Genomic DNA, 18,848 nt, shown 5'->3' on the forward strand with positions numbered 1-18,848 from the left:
TTGCATCAACGACTATATCAACATTGCCTCCGGAGAGGTGGCAAAATTATTAGAGTTGGGCGACCGTTGCCAACTATAATGAAGTGACATAGCAATTCCAGAGTATGTCACTGAACATCTGGTTGAACTTACAACCAAGCATTGCTAAGTGGATGGGAGCAAGTAGTTGGGAAGAGGGTTGTTGGAATTGAGGTCGTGCGTTCATGGTCAGAACCGAAGCTGGTGCCCGCGGATTCTGATCTCAGAGGCAATGGTCCAAGGAGTGTGTAATTATTTAAGCCGACTTGGAAGTGCTGCGCGCGCTTGCAGCAATTGTCAACCTTCTGAACCACAAGACCAACCACCACCTGTGGCATACAAAACTCATTCATTTTTGCCTCGCCCCCTACGCAGATTACAAATCAGGCGTGCGTTTTCCTGTGTGGTTCTGGTGCGGCACTGAATAATCGAGGCGCGATTCCTCAACTCACCAGTGCTTAGATCAGGAGCCAGCTTACGAAGTTTCTACAACGACTGCCGTCCGCGATGAGATCCTCTCTAGATCCTGCCTACATCGCTAGGCAGATCAGCATGGCGCGCAACATCGCGCCTGCACCACCACAAGCGAATGATACCCGGAACATATCCGAGCCTACCCTGCCCGCTGAACAGGTCGCGCCACACAATGATCCGCCCCTTGGCCCTCTAGCTTCTGCACAGTCACAGTCGAGCGACACGCAGAACCCCTCTGCTCAGTTACCAAGTGTAAATAGTGTCATACGGGTACCGCGACCGTCACCAACAAGCTCTAGACCGCCGTCTCAGCCAAGTCTGCCGCAGAATGCGGCCTCGTACCCCGTTACACAAGTGCCTGCCCAATCACAACATCCTTATGCGTCGCCCTCTACTCAAAGTCCTTCCCAGCGTTGGGATGGGGCTGCGCCAGAACGTTCGGGTGAGAGTTCTCAAGCACGTCCTTCTCAAGCAGGACCTCAAAGTTGGGATGGTACTTCCCAAAGTCTTTATCCGCCCCCACTGCCTGCTGTTACGCAGACAGCAATGGTCACGGCTCAAGCATCAACCCCAGCACAGCAAATCAGCAAGCCGGCCGCGACAGCGGATCCAGCACCAAAACGACGACGCCGCTCGTCTTCTTCTAGTACGAGAGGTAGTACCCGTGGCAGAGCCAGGGGGCGTGGTCGAGGCACTGCTGGAGGTATTGAGAGAGGTAACGGAAGAGGCGGAGGTAGAGGGAGAGGCAGAGGCCGGGGTAGAGGACAGGCGCAACAACCCTCAGTCGGCCGCGAAGAGAATGGTGCACCACTCTTAGACGCAGCCTCCCACCAAAGTCTGGCTACGACACAGTCTATGTCACCGCCAGCAATACTGCCGACTATACCAGCACCGTCAAGAAGTCCACCTATCGAGCAAAGTTTCACCGACTTATCTTATTCTCAACGGCAACAAGCCGATGAAGCAGTGGTCAAGAGTCCCTACCCCGAGCCCCCTGCACATGGCGCGTATCCTCCCTTGAACAATGTTCAAGAAGCTGCTGCGACGCCCTATTACAATGAAAACCGACAACCTGCTATACAACAGCACGTATCTCTGTCATCTACAGGTGGACTTAACGAACGCCAACTCCACGATTTTTCACAGTCGACACAGAGGAATGATATTCGTTACCAAGCGCTTGCGGTACAACCGCCGCCGCCGTTACCATACTTGGCCCCGCCTCAACAGTCGTTGGGCTTCAATCAACCTCAACAACAGCAGCCATATCCAGGGCGTACTGGACAGCCACATAACGCTTATTCCACGGATTTTTGCCCCGGATTTCAAGGTTCATTCCAAACTAAGTCGTTTCCGGTGTCAAGCGAAGCCCAATATGAGGAGCCTGACGGCGGGACCATCTCAGAAGATGACGATCTAGAGGACGATGTAGGTGACGATCCCCTATTGTCTCATATGCAAAATAATTTGGCAACTTTCGAGGATTCAGTGAGGAGCTTTGCGGCAGGCGGGAGTGAGCAGAGCTTGCTTGCTCAATATCGAGCAGAACAACAACAGCCACGCGAAAAAAAGGTTATAAAAAGAGGTCCGCGCAAGGCAGCTGAACCCACTGGCGATGTAAAACTGCGCTTGAGCCTGGCCACCAATGCCTTTATGAGTGGAAATCTCGATGAAGCTCTTCATCAAGTCAACGACGCTATCAGGCTCAATGCCGAAATCGCTCGTTCGTGGTCTCTTTTGTCTGAAATTCTGCGAGAAAGGGAAGAGTATAAGCAGGCACTTATGGCTTCCGTTTGCGCTGCTCATCTGCAGCCTAAAATACTAGAGGTTTGGGTCGAGTGTGGTCGATTCGCTTTGGAACTGATAGAAGCAGAACCAGACGACGCAGAAGACACTCTGAGAATTGCTATCATGACGTTTTCCCAAGCAATCAAAATCCAGCCGGACAACGTGGGTGCGCGCCACACTCGAGCTGCCCTCTACTTGACCAGACAAAGCTTCAAATTAGCAGTGTCCGAGTACAATTGGATAGTTGAGCGAGACCCGTACGATCTTTCAGCATTGAGAGGCTTGGCGGATGCTTCAGTTCAACTATTTGAAAATCAACGGCGGTATTCAGACAAGCTACGTTGGGAGGTACGAGATGCTTACCTGCGTGCGATCGAGCACTTCCAAGCTGAGTTTCCCATGGGTACGATAAATGCGGAGCTTCCATTCACCTGGGAAGACGTGTGTACCTACACAGCACTGCTATTGCATATTGAGCAATATGGTGCTGCGTTGCACGCGACACGATCACTTGCCAGATGGCTTCTCGGGCGGCGCGAAGAAACATATTGGGACAACGTGGAGGATGATTGCGAATGGGATATTGGAGACGAGCGCCGCAAAAACGTCTCCTATTTTGATCCACACAAATATTCAACTGAGACTTATGGTGCTGGGTTTGCGATACGGCTAAGAGTCAATCTAGCAATTTGCCGTTTACGACTTGATAGGGACAATGACGATGAGGCGATGCAACATCTGGAATTTCTTGATCCTGCCGACATCTCCAATTCTGAAGACGATTCGGAGCCGGCCGAGCTTTTCCTAGAAGTGGCTTCAGCATTATATGAGACGAAGCGACTTACTAAGGCATTGCCTTTCTATGAGCCCCTTAGGCAACAGGAAGATCTTCTAGATGCGCTCTCACTATTTCGTGCTGGAAAATGTTACTTGGAGATGGATGACAGAAGACAGGCAGAACAGTGCTTTTCTGCAGCATTGGACTTCGATGATACACCATCCGATGTTCGTGTCAATGCGCGATACGAGCTTGCCAAGATGTACGAGGCTGCGAGGAAGAACGAGGAAGCATTGTATCTGCTCGAAGAGGCCATGGGAATTGAAAGAGAGCAAAAGGAGTTATCCGGTGAGTCAGGTGTTGAGCCACCCAGGAGAGAACCCAGACCTCGCATTATACGCAGCCTTGCGCCAAAGCCGATACTTGACAAGCCGCCCGAGGAACCTCGCGCCCCTCGTGAAAGGAAAGCACCTGTTCCTAGGAAACCTCGCGTGCCTGGCGAGAAGAGACAGCCAAGAGAGGGTGTTCGCCGCCAGAGACCCCTATTGTTTGCTTTGGATGAAGATCGGAAGCTCGAGGAAGAACGCAGAGCCACATACTTGGCGGAGAAGTGGCGCATCGTACGCGAAGAAAAAGACAGCTCAGAGCATGGCCCTGGAAGAGGTTGGATGGCTGCAGCGAAAATTCTCATCGATGACTTCCGTTCCTTCAAAGCGTTCTTTCCTTGGGACAGATACCTTACCCAGATGGGCCTAAAGAAAGACGAGTCTGGCTCGTCAGCTAATCCGCACCTCCTAAAGATGGCGCAGAGACTTCGAGGCGAGGTAGACGCACAACAGTCGTCGATTAATTCTCGAAGGCTGCTTGAGACTACTGTGAGTTATCGAAATGTCGAGTTCTCTGAATGGCTCGATCTGTTCCTGGAGTTTGCCCTAAGTTTGGCATATTCTGGTCGCATCAAGGAATCATATGATGTTTGTGATGCCGCATTGGCTGCGAACGTCTTCTTCGAAAACCCCGACCAAAAGTTCCTGGCCAATATCACCAAAGCAGCATGTGCCGTCAGAGGACGGGACGAAGAGACGTGCGTTGAGGTAGCGCGTAGCTTTATGGCCACTTATCAGTATTGCTCAGATGCATTCCGCCTATACTCCGCCCTTGGTCGGCTTGTACATTCAACAGGAACGTGGTTTGCGCATTCCAAGGTTCAGAAATTCACCTTGCGTCAGATCAAGATGATGGATACCAAACTTCTACCTACTGAATTGAAGACCAAGCAACTTGATCAATTTGATCCGAAGGCATACCCAGCCAAAGAGCAGGACGTCCAGCTACTAATGCTTTATGGACATATCCTGTTTATATCAAATAGTTTCACTTTTGCGCTCAATTACTTCGTGCGAGCCGCCGCCTTGGACCCAGACAACATCATGGTCAACATGGCTATGGGACAGGCGTTCCTGCATTACGGTTTGAAGCGACAAACAGAGAACAGGCAGCAATCGATTACCCAGGGACTGCTGTTCTTACATCGCTACTACGAACTGAAACTGGCACAGGCAATGACGTCAGGTCAGCGGCAGGAGGCGCACTACAATCTAGCAAGAAGCTATCATGCGATTGGTCTTTCACATCTTGCGGCTGAGTACTATAGAAGGGTACTACGAGAGATTGAGGGCGACGAAGTAAGAGATGAAGATCTGGCCAAGGAAACAGCATTCAACTTGCAGCAATGTTGTCTCATAGGTGGAGACATGCAGGCTGTAAGGAACATTGCTGAGAAGTGGCTTGTCCTGTGAGCATAAACATCAGATGACAAGGAGAGCTTCACAGCAGCGCTATATGCTTTGATCTTCCATCCACAAATGTTCGTACGCATGGGTATATCTCGTGATCTTCGGCCTGAGAGTCTGGTCGCGCACAATTGTATTGCCAACAGTCATTAAGCCATGAAGGGGGCTGGCGACAACCGTGTAGTATTGGGAATTTGGTACATAATATTTTTTTTTTCTACCAAGACCAGAATGTTTGACAAGGATCTGGCGAGAACTCACTAGTTCAAGGCCTAGTTTCTGGGTATCATGTTGTAGTCCGGGCAGTGCCATGAAAAGGTGCAGGAGACGAGAAAGACCAGGGCCGACCTACATGTCGTTCGTCATGCGTGTATAGCCAAGATGTTGGGTGAACTTGAGGGTAGTTTAGTAACGGCCTTCCACATCATACAGACCTATTGGATTGAAGAGTCATACAAGCGAAATTGAGTGAATAGGGTGACCCAAGAGGTATGTGGATCTTCCACCAGATATAGTTGACCTGGACTAATCAAACTAACCTATTACAAGGGAGGTCGTCTTCAGCTATAGGCGGGCAGTCAAAGCGAGCAGCGTTAGGACATCTTTGCAGACTCTTCACAAAATCCCTTCAAAAGCAACCGTCAGTTGGTGGCACTCACCATTGAAAGGTCAATCGAGCTTAATGATAATATTACTCAGTTATAGTCACGTAATACGTCCTATAGCGCGCTCGAGACTTCAAACTTTTGCTGTTGCTCATACAACCACCTGAAGAGTTTTCTCGTCCAAGTGCCTCTTGCCATATCCAATGTCGTGAGTATTCGCTGGGACTACTTCGGGTCTTGTTCCTTTCAAGACGCCACGAATGTCCTCCACGCTTTCACCCGCGAAGAACCCTTCGGAGTCAGCCATGTACTCGAATGTGTTCTGGCCCTCACCGATCCGTGAATCAGGGAACAGAGGGACGGGCCAGATGAGGTTGAGGATGTAAAACACAAACGAGCCCATAAGCAGCGAAAGGAGGAAACCAAGCTTATACATGTTCTTACTCGCCTGGTTGACGGCCGAAGGGTCAAGCGCACCGGCGATGCCATGAACTGTGAAAGCAACACCAGCTACCCAGGCAGCAACGGCCCTGAAGTTCCAGCCGTTGGCATAGGCATACGGAGTACCCTGGACCTTGGAGAAGAGACTTGGCACATGGAAGTTGCCACGGCGAATGACCCAGTAGTCCACGATCATCACACCGCAGATGGGCATGAGAAACACCGTGTATGACCCCAGGAACGTGAGGAATGAGTTCGCGCTCGCGATGATCTTCCACGGCACGCAGAGAGGCGCCAGCAAAGCACAGATTACCTGTCCTCGCACGATGTTGATATACCGCGGCCACAGACCGCTGCTGTCGGCGCCCACGGGCAAGGAGTTGCTGCCCGCGTTTGTGGCGATCGTCGCGAGCACCATGCCGAGGGCGACAAAGAAGATGCCCGCCCGGGCAGCGGGAGACCAGTACTGCGTCAGAATGGCGTCGTATAGATCCCAGACGTTCCAGTACGACTTGCCCAGGAAACCTGTGGTCGCGCTCGTGGTCGCGCAACTCACAAACATGACGATGACTTTGGATAGCAAGATACCCGTCGCCTGGGACCAGGTTGCCTGCCGAGGATTGGTTGCGTATCGAGCGACGTCGGGCTGGTTGATCAGTATAGGGCAGAGAGCTCCCATGACTGAGTTGATGGCCTGGATCATCGGCCACACTAAGGCGCCCCCACTCAATGCCACCGCAGTGGTGGTAAAGCTAAAGTTACCAATGGCGCCTCCGTTCTGGTGAATTGCCCAGCCCATCAACCCGAAGAGTGCAGTCGTCGTATAGACAGCCTTGACAACGAAGAGATGACGGAGGATTGTTGGGTGCAAGAACATGACAGGGAACTGGATGATCCAGAAGATGAAGAATGCCAGGAGATTCTTCGAGGTGATACCTGCGCTGGCTGGTAGTGTGTTCGGGATGTTCTCCCACAGTGACCCAAATATAGCCCGGAGACAGACTGCTGTGATCATTCCACCTGTCGGCTGTTAGCTTATGAGTCCCGAAACCAACTAATGAGAGGATCAAAGTTACCATAATAAGTCTGGGTTGCGAAGTAGATTATGGCAACAGAAGCCCGAACGGCGATGAACAGTTTTGAGCCACCAACGCCAGCCGAAGCTCGTACATAGACTGGAAACCCTACATGATATCTCGTTGCGCCCCTTGAGTTGAGAATCACCACGACACTGAGTATGGCGGAGCCAATAACTGCAGCGATTATTCCATGCCACCACTGGAGACCTATCGAGATAAGAGTTGCACCAAGATTGTAGGAACCAGAGCTGAACGTTTGAGTTAGATAGTAACTGAAGAAGTGCAGCGCGTTCCACTGAATCACTCAAGGTCAGTAGTTGTTTTGCGAGGCATGTTGGAGGCTGATGGGTAATGTTGTAGAGTAACTAAAAAGAGACCCAATGTTTCGACAAAGATAATAATCATCATCACCTAAAGGCCGATGGAAACTTGAAATGTAATTAAGGTTTAGAAAATGCTTACTGTTCTCTTCTCTGGCGGCGTAGGAAGTAGGTCCTCGTTGAAGTATGCAGAGCCTTTAGGGGGGGCATCACGGACCTTGATCGCCTCTTTGAAAGCTCTTGGCGACGCAAAGGCTGCCTTGACGTCCTCAGCGGATGTCCTCATCGCGTCTCTGTCGCGTGCAAGGCTTATGCGCTTCTTGAGATGCCAGTATACCAGTCACTGTACAAGATGCAGGCACAATATAACAACACTCCTGATATGCACGCACCTTGTGCATAGCGACCCGTCGTGTCACATCTTATACTGGCATATCACTAAGTTCATCCGCTTCCAGTCTTGTGGCTAATCAGCGCCAAGAGAATGATCCCGGCCATCTGTGGCCTGCAAAAGGATGGTACTCGCCGCTTGGTGGTCACCATTTTGGTTATCGTGTCACCTGATTGGGGAGCATAGCGTCACTGATAAAGCTCGTCTTATTCTTGGGTGCGGAGACGTGGCCAAGATACCTGATAGCCAAGTCGTTGCGGGCGATAGTGAATATATCGCTGCTTGTCCGAAGACAATCGCATCGGGAGTGATGCGACCGGTAAGTCGGACGTTCCTATAGGATCCGAAAATTCGGCGGCGCACCAACAAGGTCCGATGAGATGATGAAATGCTTTTTCCCACCTTTGAGAGCTAAGCCATTGTTAATGTTTCCACATATTGTCTCCACTATAACTGCGTTGATGCACAATAGGCCTTCAAGACCTAGAATATGTGGGTAGTGATCATGGTTAGCGAGCTCAACCCATCGGAATTACCAAATGAAAATCGAATTTCGAGATGGCATCGGGATTTGGCCGAGTCAGGCGGACGCCGGCGCAGATGTTGTTTAGTGCAATATCAAATCTCATTCTGTAGTTTTGCAGTCGAATAGGATTTGATTATCGACAACTACAGCAACGCTCTGGCGTCAGGGCAGCCATCAAGATTATTCCCCGGAGTCCCTGAAACCGCAAAGTCCTGAACAGAAAATTTTGAGTAAAATGTCAAGTCGCCAAAGAAACGCAGAGAAGGCTCTCCATGATCAGACCGACATCTTGCCCAAAGCAAAACTGCTTGTTGTCTTGGCCACACTTTCACTGACGCTTCTGATTGCCTTTATCGACCAAAATGGCATTGGTGTTACTCTCCCAACTATTGCGGAAGACCTCAATGCTGCCAATACCATATCCTGGGCAGGCACTTCATCCTTGATCGCCAATACCACTTTTCAGATGCTATATGGTCGATTGTCTGACATTTTCGGCAGAAAAGTCGTATACTTGGCTGCGATCGGTCTGCTCTCGATTGCTGCACTACTATGTGGTCTCTCAAAGAACGCAGCCATGTTCTACGTTTTTAGGGGTGTGGCTGGAATAGGAGGCGGTGGCATAACGAATCTTTCCATGATCATCCTGTCTGACATCGTGACACTGGAACAACGCGGAAAGTACCAAGGAATTATTGGCGCTTTTGTTGGGCTGGGAAATGTGGCTGGACCGTTCTTGGCCGCCGCGTTCATCTCGCGGACGACGTGGAGAGCATTTTTCTGGATGACCTCACCCCTGGCAGCCCTTGTGGGTTGTGTAGCATGGTATTTACTACCGTCGAAAACACCAACCGTCGGGCTCAAAGAAAGTGTCAAGAAGATCGATTATGGCGGTGTCTTGGCTTCATCTATAGGAGTCATTTTCATACTGATACCAATCAGTGGCGGCGGCTCGTACTTCCCTTGGGAGTCTCCCATGGTCATCAGCATGTTGACGATCGGAAGTCTGTCTTTTGTGCTTTTTGTGCTGCTCGAGTGGAAAGTTGCCTCGCTCCCGATGATGCCACGTAAGTTCTCTCTGGGACTTCGTGGGGAGGACGCAGAACTAACAATTGACTCCAGTGATGATCTTCAAGAACCCGGTAGTTGCGGTAATGCTGTGCCAAAGCTTTCTCTTTGGCGCGGTCTACCAGTCGTACTTATACTACTTACCCTTATATTTCCAGAACGTCAAGCAGTATTCGGTCATTGTGTCTGCCGCCTTTACTGCTGTTCTCGTGTCATTCCAAGCGGGGTTCTCGATCCTATCGGGGCAGTATATTTCTAGAAGAAAACGCTACGGCGAGGTAATCTGGGTGGGCTTCGGTTTATGGACTCTTGGATCTGGGCTCATGCTCTATTATAACCGAGAGACATCGCCAGGATTGATCGTAGTTCCCTTGATATTTGTTGGTATCGGAGTAGGCTTTATCTTCCAGCCTACGCTTGTTGCCTTCCAGGCGCACGTTCCAAAATCAAAGCGAGCAGTCATTGTCTCCAATCGAAATTTCTTCCGATGCGCTGGAGGTGCGTGTGGTTTGGCTATTTCGGCCGCTGTGCTCCAGGCCGCTCTGCGAGCCCATCTACCCGTAGAGTACAGCTACCTGGCAGAAGACACGTACTCGCTCCCCAAGTTCGAGGGGCCGGGCTTCGACGCTGTTCTTGATGCTTATATGGCTGCGAGCAGAGCCGTATTCATCCTTCAAGTGCCCCTCATCGGTACTTGCTTGCTGGGTTGCCTTTTTGTGAAGGATAGAGGACTACAGCCACCCGAGGAGCCTAAGGCCAAGAGTCTCGATGTCTCGTCTACGGGCGACTCTGTACAACAGCAGCAGGTTGTCACTGCCGAGGAAGGAAAGATCACCGCTGGACCTCAAGTTGATTCAAATGCTACGGCCACACGAAATTTCGTACCCGCCAGTAGATAGGAGCCATGCACCAACTGGCGCAATAGGCTAAATATGATTGACGATTTACATATCGTCTCAATGTCGTATCGCTACTTACAAATCCAAAGTATGTTCAGATATCTAATTTATGATGTTCTAGTCACGACGCACGATTATAAAAGTTCATTAGCCAGAACCACGGCTGCGCGCGTACCATCGACCTGCCATGAAGGCGCACAAGGCACGGGACAGACCGAAACAGCGATCCACTAAGTTCTTGTGCATGCCCTTCGGTGTTGGGCAACTTATTCTGTACCCCGTCTAGAAACAAGATGTCTTCCAAAGTTGTTCCGTTAGGTCGCCTTCTTGTTTGAACCAATATGGAGTTGTTTGATGGAACTGGGCATTTCGGATGTCTTCGGCGCGCATCGGAGGCCTGATCACCAGACGGAGCCTCCGACACCCCCGCCCCATCCACAAACCCTGCAGAGCCCTATCACGCATGCAACATGACATACAGTTAATGACTAACATATCGTCTTTTTGGGGCGGATGCATACTCAAAGCATCGGATGGCGCCTTCAACTAATTCCGGCCAAAGATATGCCTACATCCGGCTATGGAGGATAGTGAAAATAATCGTTCTTGACTAGAAGGGAAATCCAGATTTCAACAATAGTACATAATGTTATAAATCTGTATAAACCCGTTGTCAATCATTCTCCAAATACATTACAAACGAATACAAACTTTCACTTCATACCGAATAATACGTTTGTCTTCAAATATCAACATGGTGCATATCGAAGAAAGTCTACAAGTGCCACGGGACTTTGAGGGTCAGTGGTAATTCCGACTTCGATACTATAAAAACAAGACCACTAACATATGACAGGTTTCGGCGAAGAAGGCTTCGACCCAAAGTGGCCAAATGGCGCGAGGATAGCTGTGTCGTTCGTGCTGAACTATGAGTACGACCATAGTGCCTCAATCATTTTTCTGGGAAGTTTGAATTGACAAACCACTACAGGGAAGGCGGGGAGCGATCGGTACTGGATGGAGACAAAATGTCAGAACCATACCTGTGGGAGAAGGGTGCCTCGGGTGGGCACAGGGAAAACGCTCGCTACATAAACGCCGAGCACGACTTTGAGTATGGCAGCAGGGCAGCATCGTGGAGAATTATGCGACTTTTCAAGGAGTTTGGTTGGAACTTTACCACTTACGCTGTTGCGGTGGCTCTCCAGAAAAACCCCAAGTTTGCCAAGGCACTGGTGCGCGAGGGCCACGAGGTTGCTGCCCATGGGCTTAGATGGATTGACACGTGGGATTATTCCTTGGAGGAAGACAAGGAATATATTAGGAAAGCCATCTGCCTCATCAAGGAAGTCACTGGCGAATTTCCTGTTGGCGCTTATTTTGGACGTGGAACTCCACAGACGTGAGTTGTTGCATTTTCACCCTTGAGCGAAGAAATGATGTGCTAATGCAGTAAAGTCACATGCTCTTTCCCGAAGTTTGGAAGAGTGTTGGTGCTGATTTTTTATGGTCATCTGAGTGTTATAATGACGACGTGCCATATTGGCTCGACTTGCCGCAGGAAAAGAATCTGCCTGATGATGAGAAGAAAGGCATGCTTCTGATTCCATACAACTACGACTGCAATGACGGAAAGTTCCACATGTCTCCGGGTTTCGGTAGCTCGGTCGCAGAAACATACGAGCAATATCTGAAAAACACATTCGACTGCCTATATCGTGAAGGCGGTAAACTAATGAATATTCCGTTACACACTCGCATTATTGGGAAGCCGGGGAGGTCTGAAGCGCTTCGGAAGTTTATGAAGTACGTCTCGGAGAAAGAGGGTGTGTGGGTGACTACGAGAAAGGATATTGCAAAGCATATGCACGAGAACTTCCCATATAGACCGAATGGTGCTTGGGTTACTCAAAGCTAAGGGCTGATGCACAATATCGAATTAAACGGGCTACAATAGTTGTAGATGAGCTTGCCTGGATATCATATTAGCAACCCTAGACCAGGTCTGAGGTTCAGGGCGGACTGTAACCCTCCACTAATATCGGCACACCAAGATCGGACCTGAATAAAGTACTGTTGTTAAACCTTTGAGGTAAACTTGTCAAAATCGTTTCCAAAGCCTTCCATGTATTTCCAAGTCCTCCTATCTAGCCCGTGAGTTCTAAGAGGTTCAGCCTCCGAAATTGCTTGTCTCGAGCTCGTCCACGCCGCGTCTCGAGAGCGTTTCTCCCTTGGTTTCACAGTGTTGTCCGGTTCGGGTGCACATGAGCCTGTATACGATAATTTCCCGCCCAGAGATTCCAGGTCAAAGCAGGCATCGGCATCTATTGGGCTTACAGTAAACAATCCAGCTTTCAGGTTCTTGTTCGTTCAGGCCAGTAGCGCCGAGCAATACACAACGTGATGCCATACAAGCCCAGTCAAAGAGCAGGCAAAGACAAAGAGAGCTATCTTCGGCTGGCAGCCTTACCACGGCGGAGCCGGGATTTCCCCTGAGCTGGCTGTTTGCGAACAGCCTGTAAATTCTGGGTGTTTCCTCTTGTTTCGCGTCAAGTTCTTGATCTTTCCTTTTCGTATTGCGTAAATGCGGTTGATTCCACTCCTCGTCTTAGAAATGCTGCAAGTATAGTTAACATAGATACTTTGAATCTACTCATCATGCGCGCCCATCAAGTCCAGTGGTGTGCGGGATTGCTAAGTAGCGCTGGTTCACACTAAGGCACCTTTCTAGCCAGAAGTTAGCTACGAAGGGCTGCAAGGTAACTAACATGCACATACCCCACGTATATCTCATATCCCGGCATGGCAATATATAGCTATTAGGTGCCTGTGTGAGTTGTTCAACCCGCACTAGTTGTGTAAACGAGGGCCGCATATCCAGAGGCAATCACAGGCTGGCTCCTGATAAGGCTCTGTTTGTAGTGTTGGCCGTATCTCGAAGGCGTTGGCCAGCGTTCAGCTCGCTCACCAATAAAGTGCCTTTCGATTCAAGATACTCTCCAATTCTTTCTTATCAGGCGGGCACTTTGTATGCTACCAGTTGCCGCCAAATAACGTTACATTGCCGGCAGTCTGCGTTACAGGAAGCACAGCGATTGCTAGTGAAAGCCGCTGGGCCCCTCTTCCTTTTACGGTTGTTATACTGGCAATCATACGCTAGCGGGTACCAGGCTCCGATAGAACGTCGGCAACCGACCCAGTGGGCAGGCATGATACTAGGAAATGACTAAAATGATGGACAGAATAGTTGGGTCCGATATGCGCAGCGAGTGCGCCGAATGGTGATATTATTGTCGGACATCCGCCTTACGATCTAGAAACTCGTACACAGAAACTGTAGACAGAGTTGGTCACCGAGATACTGAAGGATTTAGTTATGTCCACCACACGGCACGCCCCGATGTTGTCACCGACAGCAACGGAAGCCCCTCCACCAAATCCAAGGAAGAGAGGTCGGACAGCTTGTACAAGGTATGCATCCTGGTTTTGCGTTCGGATTAGCAACTTCTTTGCTCCTACCAGCGGTGCTCCTAAGATATACCGTTCTGGTATTGCCATCGCTTATATTCTATTCTATTGCTAACGTTTTATGGTAGGTGTAAAACTCGGAAACAAAAGGTACAGGCGATCCACCACTTCGACTTTAGGGTCGCGCTCATGTAGCTTGCTTTATAGTGCGACGATCAATGGCCTATATGTTCGAATTGTAGGAAATCAGGAACAGTCTGCGATAAGACAGCTGTCACTGAAGATGAGCCGCCAGCAGCGTAGGCACCTACTGAATACGGACGCACCAGGTGGATCTATGGCTAAATTAAGACCTAGGTATACTCGTGCATTGGAAGAGCGTGTCGCCTTCCTAGAAACAGCACTCAATGAGATGGGCAATGGCGAGACGGTCGACGAACAACCGTCGGCAAAACGACCGGCATTAAGTGCCCAGCATGATGCACTAGGCGAAGTCGTTGAGTTGTTGTCAATGGGCAATTTTGAAGCTCCAGCATACATTGGGTCTTCTTCTGGCCTCAATCTCGCTCTCAATCTTGGAGAGATGGTGCAAGCGACAGTCTGGAATAAAGCACTCCCACCCTATAGAGGTAGTCCGGTGAGCCGAAGGGAAAGCATAGCAAGCGACAGACTAGGGACGTCTGCTGGGTCTCATGCTATAACCATGCAAGAGTTAGTAGCGCATAGTGCAGAGCCGCCCAATGATGCTCTTGGCCACAGTATTCTGGCTGCATATTTTGGCCAAATTCACCCACGATACCCATTCGTCGACCCGGTGGAAGTCTGGACATTACATAAAAGCAGAATGACTTTAGCATCCACGCCAGTACCGAATCTGACGAAAGCCCAGCGGTTTGGTGTCTTCAAGCTCTACATGATATATGCTATAGGAGCTATGTTGTTACAACTAACGGAAAAAGCCACCACGTCGCCTCCTGAGGTGAGTTCATGATGCATTACCACGTGGTTGTAAACAAGTCTGACCAAGCGCAGAGTTATTATATGACAGCCTTGCAGCACATATTTGCAGCTAGAGAGTCCAGAACTACGCAAAATATCGAGGCAATGACTCTGCTTGTAATTTACCATCTACGAAGTCTTTCGAGTTTCGGTATATGGTATATGATTGGTCTCGCGATGAGGACTAGTATTGACCTAGGTCTACATAGAAAGCAGTCTGAGACGCACTTTGACCATACAACTGTACAGATGAGACGCCGGCTTTTCTGGAGTGTCTACTCTCTTGAGCGAACCATCGCCATATCTATGGGTCGGCCATTCAGCATCCCAGACCGAGTTATAGATGTCGAACTGCCCGAAGACGAGCTAGACGGCAATTTACCGCCCTCGCCGGGTGGGGCGCCCATCAAGAAGAACTCCTTGACGAGCGCCATCCTGCTAGTCAAATTACGACGCATAGAATCTAGAATCCAGCACTCGATATACAGAGCTGATAAACCATTGTCGTCTCTAACATTTAAGATGGATCGTTTCTACCAGAACCTGGAAGCATGGAAGCTTGAGCTAGAGACTAGTCTTTCGGGAGCGGAACTGAACTATCCCATCTTACACTACCATAGGGCGCTCCGCTTGCTCGTTCAACCATTCCTAGCACTACTGCCACCAACAGATCCGTATTACACCCTTTGCATGCGTGCATCAGGCGACGTATGCCAAGCCCATAAGAAGCTGCACCAGACGTTAGACTACGGACACTCATTTATCGCAGTCCAAACAGTTTTCGTGTCGGGTATCACTCTGCTCTATGGACTCTGGACACAACTTCACGCGGTATGGTCGGTGTCATTAGCGAACGATATCCGCGCTTGCTCCTTGGTGTTATTTGTGATGGGGGAAAGGGCCTCGTGGGTGAGAAAGTACAGAGATGCATTTGAGCTACTGGTCAACGCTACAATGGAGAAGCTCCAGAATGGCGATGGCCGGCTTGCCGAGACGGCAGCTGCTCAGGTGCATGCAAGTACGAATAAAGTGCGGACGCCGGCTGATGATGGCACGAAGCCTTCTCCAGGAGGTGATGAGGAGGCGTGGCGCGTGGTCGCGGAGTTGGCCAATTGGATAGATCAGGAAGAAGGTTCTCCGGTATGGATGCCCGATTTTGGGACTCTGCAAAGTCTGGGACAACTATAATAATTCAAAGAACAAGAACGAATGCCCATAACAATTCATATTCCTTGGCGTACGGCCACAAAGAATGGCAGGAAATGCTAGTTGCTAGTGATATGCGGTAGCCGGCGATACGAGGTCGGCTATATCAACCATGCTTTTTTCGGAGTTGTATAGGTTGATTGCTCAAAGGCTGTCTCTCGAACTATCCTTGTGATTGTGTTGAAATTTTTGGGTGGATAATTGAAAGGTGTTAGAATTGTCAGTAGCACCATAAGCTACTAAGTACGCATGAGCTTTCGTGAGAGCTTTCGTGAGATGTGTTTACGTTGATGAGAGCTTAGAACACGGTCCACATACTCAATTATACAAGAAAGAAAACTGCTCGTTGAAAAATGGCAACAAGCGCCCAGGCTATTGGGGAAATGAACACCCGCCGAGCTAGAGGAGATAAGCATCGAGCCAACGTGTAATAGGTGTCCTGAATTTCCGGTGTGAATTTAGTGCAAAACTCTCTGAGTTGTGAGATCGACTGGCACAGTACTACGGAGCAATACTGAAGATCATTAGAATTAAGACTCTCACATGTGAATTCAGAGAGACGAGTTATACCCAGTACATCGCTCTGTCTTTGAAATCCTCGAGCAAGCTGGGCTTCGAGACTTGCTAGGATGATTAACATTTATTTCTGGTATTTTGGACACTACACCAACACCATATGCTTTACCGTCCCGCAGCCACTTTAACTAACGTCCCGCAGAAGCGTATCGTGTAGGAAGTTTGACCCACTTTGGAATTACAAAGAAAGTCGTCATCCGGCTCGATTATTGAATTTGTACGGGACGAAGTTTTTAAGCTCAACGCGGTCGCGATAAGCCGTTGAATTTGGGAACGAATATATAGAGACTTGTTGCTGACCGATGTGCCACTGGTATGACGTTACATGTGAACAAATGTCGGTTGTCTCTTGAAAACGTTCGTTCATAATCTACTAAACCACACGCGCAAAGAAATTGCCGGCTCCTTCACACGTCTACAAATTGTCGATCATCAGGCTGAATCCTTAGTGGAAAGCCTTCAATCAATTCTACTATACTGAATCTTTGGCATTCTCATAGTTGGGCCAATTGCCGTGCTCGGGGGCAGCACTGGCACAAGTGGCGCTACACCAATTCGACATGCCCAACTTAAATTCTCAACATTCACATGCAGCCGCGACGAATCCCGACACGACACCAGGGTTGAGTCGCTCAAGTTCGAATACCATGGAGACGCCCGTTACTGGCAACGCTGGGCGCTTGAATATTAAAGATGAAGACAGCATCGACCGCGAGTCGTCCCGCTCCGAGCAGGCAGAGGACGATGTGGACGATGAAGATATCGGCCATACTGCTACAAGGATGACTTCCACGGTATCAATTGCAGAACAGCTACCACTACATCGCGAGCTCCTTTTTGTTACTGTCATATGCCTAGCACAGCTGTACACACGTGAGTCTTTCTCCCAACTCAAATCGTTGTTAATGTCAGCAAGCGACTGACAAACCACACCAGAGGCTGGCTTGGGTCAAGCAATACCAATCCTCCACGTGATCGGGGACAACTATGGTATCGCAAATGGAGGCGATCTGTCGTGGTACATCGCAGGTTACAGTTTGACTGTGGGAACCTTTATTCTTTTTGCAGGTCGACTGGGCGACATGTTCGGCTACAAGACCATATTTCTTCTTGGAATGGCCTGGTTCTCTGTTTGGTCTATGGTTACTGGTTTGGCGGTATACTCAAACCATGTTCTTTTCACCTTTGCGCGTGTCCTACAGGGCATTGGCCCTGCCTTGTGTCTCCCAAATGCACTGGCAATTCTGGGTGCAACATATCAACCCGGTAAGCGGAAGTCGATGGTATTTGCAGCATTTGCAGCGACCGCGCCAGGAGGATCGATTTTAGGTTCGCTCTTTGCCAGTCTGTTTGCCTTGGCTTGGTGGCCATGGGCCTGGTGGTGCTTCGCACTTGTTCTTGCTGGCACTACTGTCTTGGGATATTATGCGATTCCGCCATGCCCCCCAGATCATCAAGCTAGGATACCGTCGACCTGGAAGGGAAAACTTGCCTACATGGATTTACCCGGAGCTATCACTGGAATTACTGGTCTGGTTCTCTTCAACTTCGCCTGGAACCAGGCGCCTATTGAGAGTTGGACAACTCCTTACGTTTACGTTACGCTTATTTTAGGCGTTTTATTCGTGGCAGCCTTCTTCGTCATCGAAGTCAAGTATGCCAAAACGCCGCTGTTACCTTTCGACGCATTATCAACCGATGTGAGCTTCGTTCTAGGGGCAGTTTCTTGTGGCTGGGCCTGCTTTGGTATATGGTTTTGGTATACGTGGCAGTTTCTCGAAGAGATTCGTGGCGTAAGTCCTCTGCTTGGAACAGCTCAAATCTGCCCTGTCGCAGTATCTGGACTGCTTGCTGCTGCCTTCACCGGACTCCTTATTCATAAGATTGGCCCTGCTTGGGTCATGACAATGGCTCTGTGTGCTTTCTTCACTGGCACGACTCTCATGGCTACTGCTCCAATCGACCAGACCTACTGGGCTCAAACCTTTGTGTCTGTAATAATACAGCCTTGGGGAATGGATATGTCTTTCCCTGCAGCGACTCTGATTTTATCCAACGCCGTTTCCAAGCGACATCAAGGAATTGCCGCGAGCCTTGTCAACACAGTTGTCAACTATAGCATTGCTTTAGGTCTAGGCTTTGCCGGTACCGTAGAGTACCAAGTCAGTAACGGTGGTCAGACACAGGAGGATAAACTCAAAGGTTATAGGGGTGCGTATTACATGGGTATGGGAATATCTGGATTGGGCGTTATCATTTGTCTCACGTTCGTTTACAAGTCGCATTTCGTGAAGCGCTCGAAGTCGAAACATACGGAAAAGGCATGAATGTCCCCATTGAGAGACCGTCAGACGTATAAAGCAGTAGAAAATATATGTATATATTACTATTAATTCACCTGCGACATCTTAATGATGAT

General features: G+C 49.5%; 6 protein-coding genes across 6 annotated transcripts; 5 read left to right on the forward strand and 1 right to left on the reverse strand.

The window, feature by feature from the left end:
• The first annotated feature begins 306 nt into the window (after positions 1–306).
• On the forward strand, positions 307–4,876 carry BKA67DRAFT_76467 (uncharacterized protein). Its single transcript, XM_046109420.1, has one exon. The coding sequence runs from the start codon at positions 526–528 to the stop codon at positions 4,855–4,857; it is 4,332 nt and encodes a 1,443-aa protein (XP_045965276.1). The 5' UTR covers positions 307–525; the 3' UTR covers positions 4,858–4,876.
• Positions 4,877–5,607: 731 nt separating this feature from the next.
• On the reverse strand, positions 5,608–7,582 carry BKA67DRAFT_510921 (putative allantoin permease; the record flags this gene model as incomplete). Its single annotated transcript, XM_046097366.1, has 3 exons — positions 5,608–6,917; positions 6,974–7,271; positions 7,439–7,582. 3 exons carry the CDS (start codon positions 7,580–7,582, stop codon positions 5,608–5,610), a joined length of 1,752 nt encoding a protein of 583 aa, XP_045965277.1.
• An 866-nt stretch (positions 7,583–8,448) lies between these two features.
• On the forward strand, positions 8,449–10,180 carry BKA67DRAFT_654283 (putative MFS transporter; the record flags this gene model as incomplete). The annotated part of the gene is made up of 2 exons (XM_046106534.1): positions 8,449–9,280; positions 9,336–10,180. The coding sequence occupies 2 exons, from the start codon at positions 8,449–8,451 to the stop codon at positions 10,178–10,180; spliced, it is 1,677 nt and encodes a 558-aa protein (XP_045965278.1).
• Positions 10,181–10,934: 754 nt separating this feature from the next.
• On the forward strand, positions 10,935–12,098 carry BKA67DRAFT_531218 (uncharacterized protein; the record flags this gene model as incomplete). The annotated part of the gene is made up of 4 exons (XM_046099352.1): positions 10,935–10,980; positions 11,037–11,112; positions 11,172–11,582; positions 11,639–12,098. The coding sequence occupies 4 exons, from the start codon at positions 10,935–10,937 to the stop codon at positions 12,096–12,098; spliced, it is 993 nt and encodes a 330-aa protein (XP_045965279.1).
• Positions 12,099–13,580: 1,482 nt separating this feature from the next.
• On the forward strand, positions 13,581–15,835 carry BKA67DRAFT_510955 (putative C6 transcription factor; the record flags this gene model as incomplete). Its single annotated transcript, XM_046097369.1, has 5 exons — positions 13,581–13,651; positions 13,777–13,798; positions 13,856–13,947; positions 14,006–14,627; positions 14,681–15,835. 5 exons carry the CDS (start codon positions 13,581–13,583, stop codon positions 15,833–15,835), a joined length of 1,962 nt encoding a protein of 653 aa, XP_045965280.1.
• A 1,376-nt stretch (positions 15,836–17,211) lies between these two features.
• BKA67DRAFT_509794 (major facilitator superfamily domain-containing protein) lies at positions 17,212–18,756 on the forward strand (the record flags this gene model as incomplete). Its single annotated transcript, XM_046097268.1, has 2 exons — positions 17,212–17,302; positions 17,366–18,756. The coding sequence occupies 2 exons, from the start codon at positions 17,212–17,214 to the stop codon at positions 18,754–18,756; spliced, it is 1,482 nt and encodes a 493-aa protein (XP_045965281.1).
• Between the last annotated feature and the right edge of the window lie 92 nt (positions 18,757–18,848).

This window comes from Truncatella angustata (assembly GCF_020726525.1).
Source record: "Truncatella angustata strain MPI-SDFR-AT-0073 chromosome Unknown BKA67scaffold_1, whole genome shotgun sequence".
Classification (NCBI taxonomy): domain Eukaryota; kingdom Fungi; phylum Ascomycota; class Sordariomycetes; order Amphisphaeriales; family Sporocadaceae; genus Truncatella; species Truncatella angustata.

Coding starts and splice junctions, on each gene's coding strand:
- BKA67DRAFT_76467 (XM_046109420.1), top strand. CDS start 526: ATGAGATCCTCTCTAGATCCTGCCTACATCGCTAGGCAGATCAGCATG.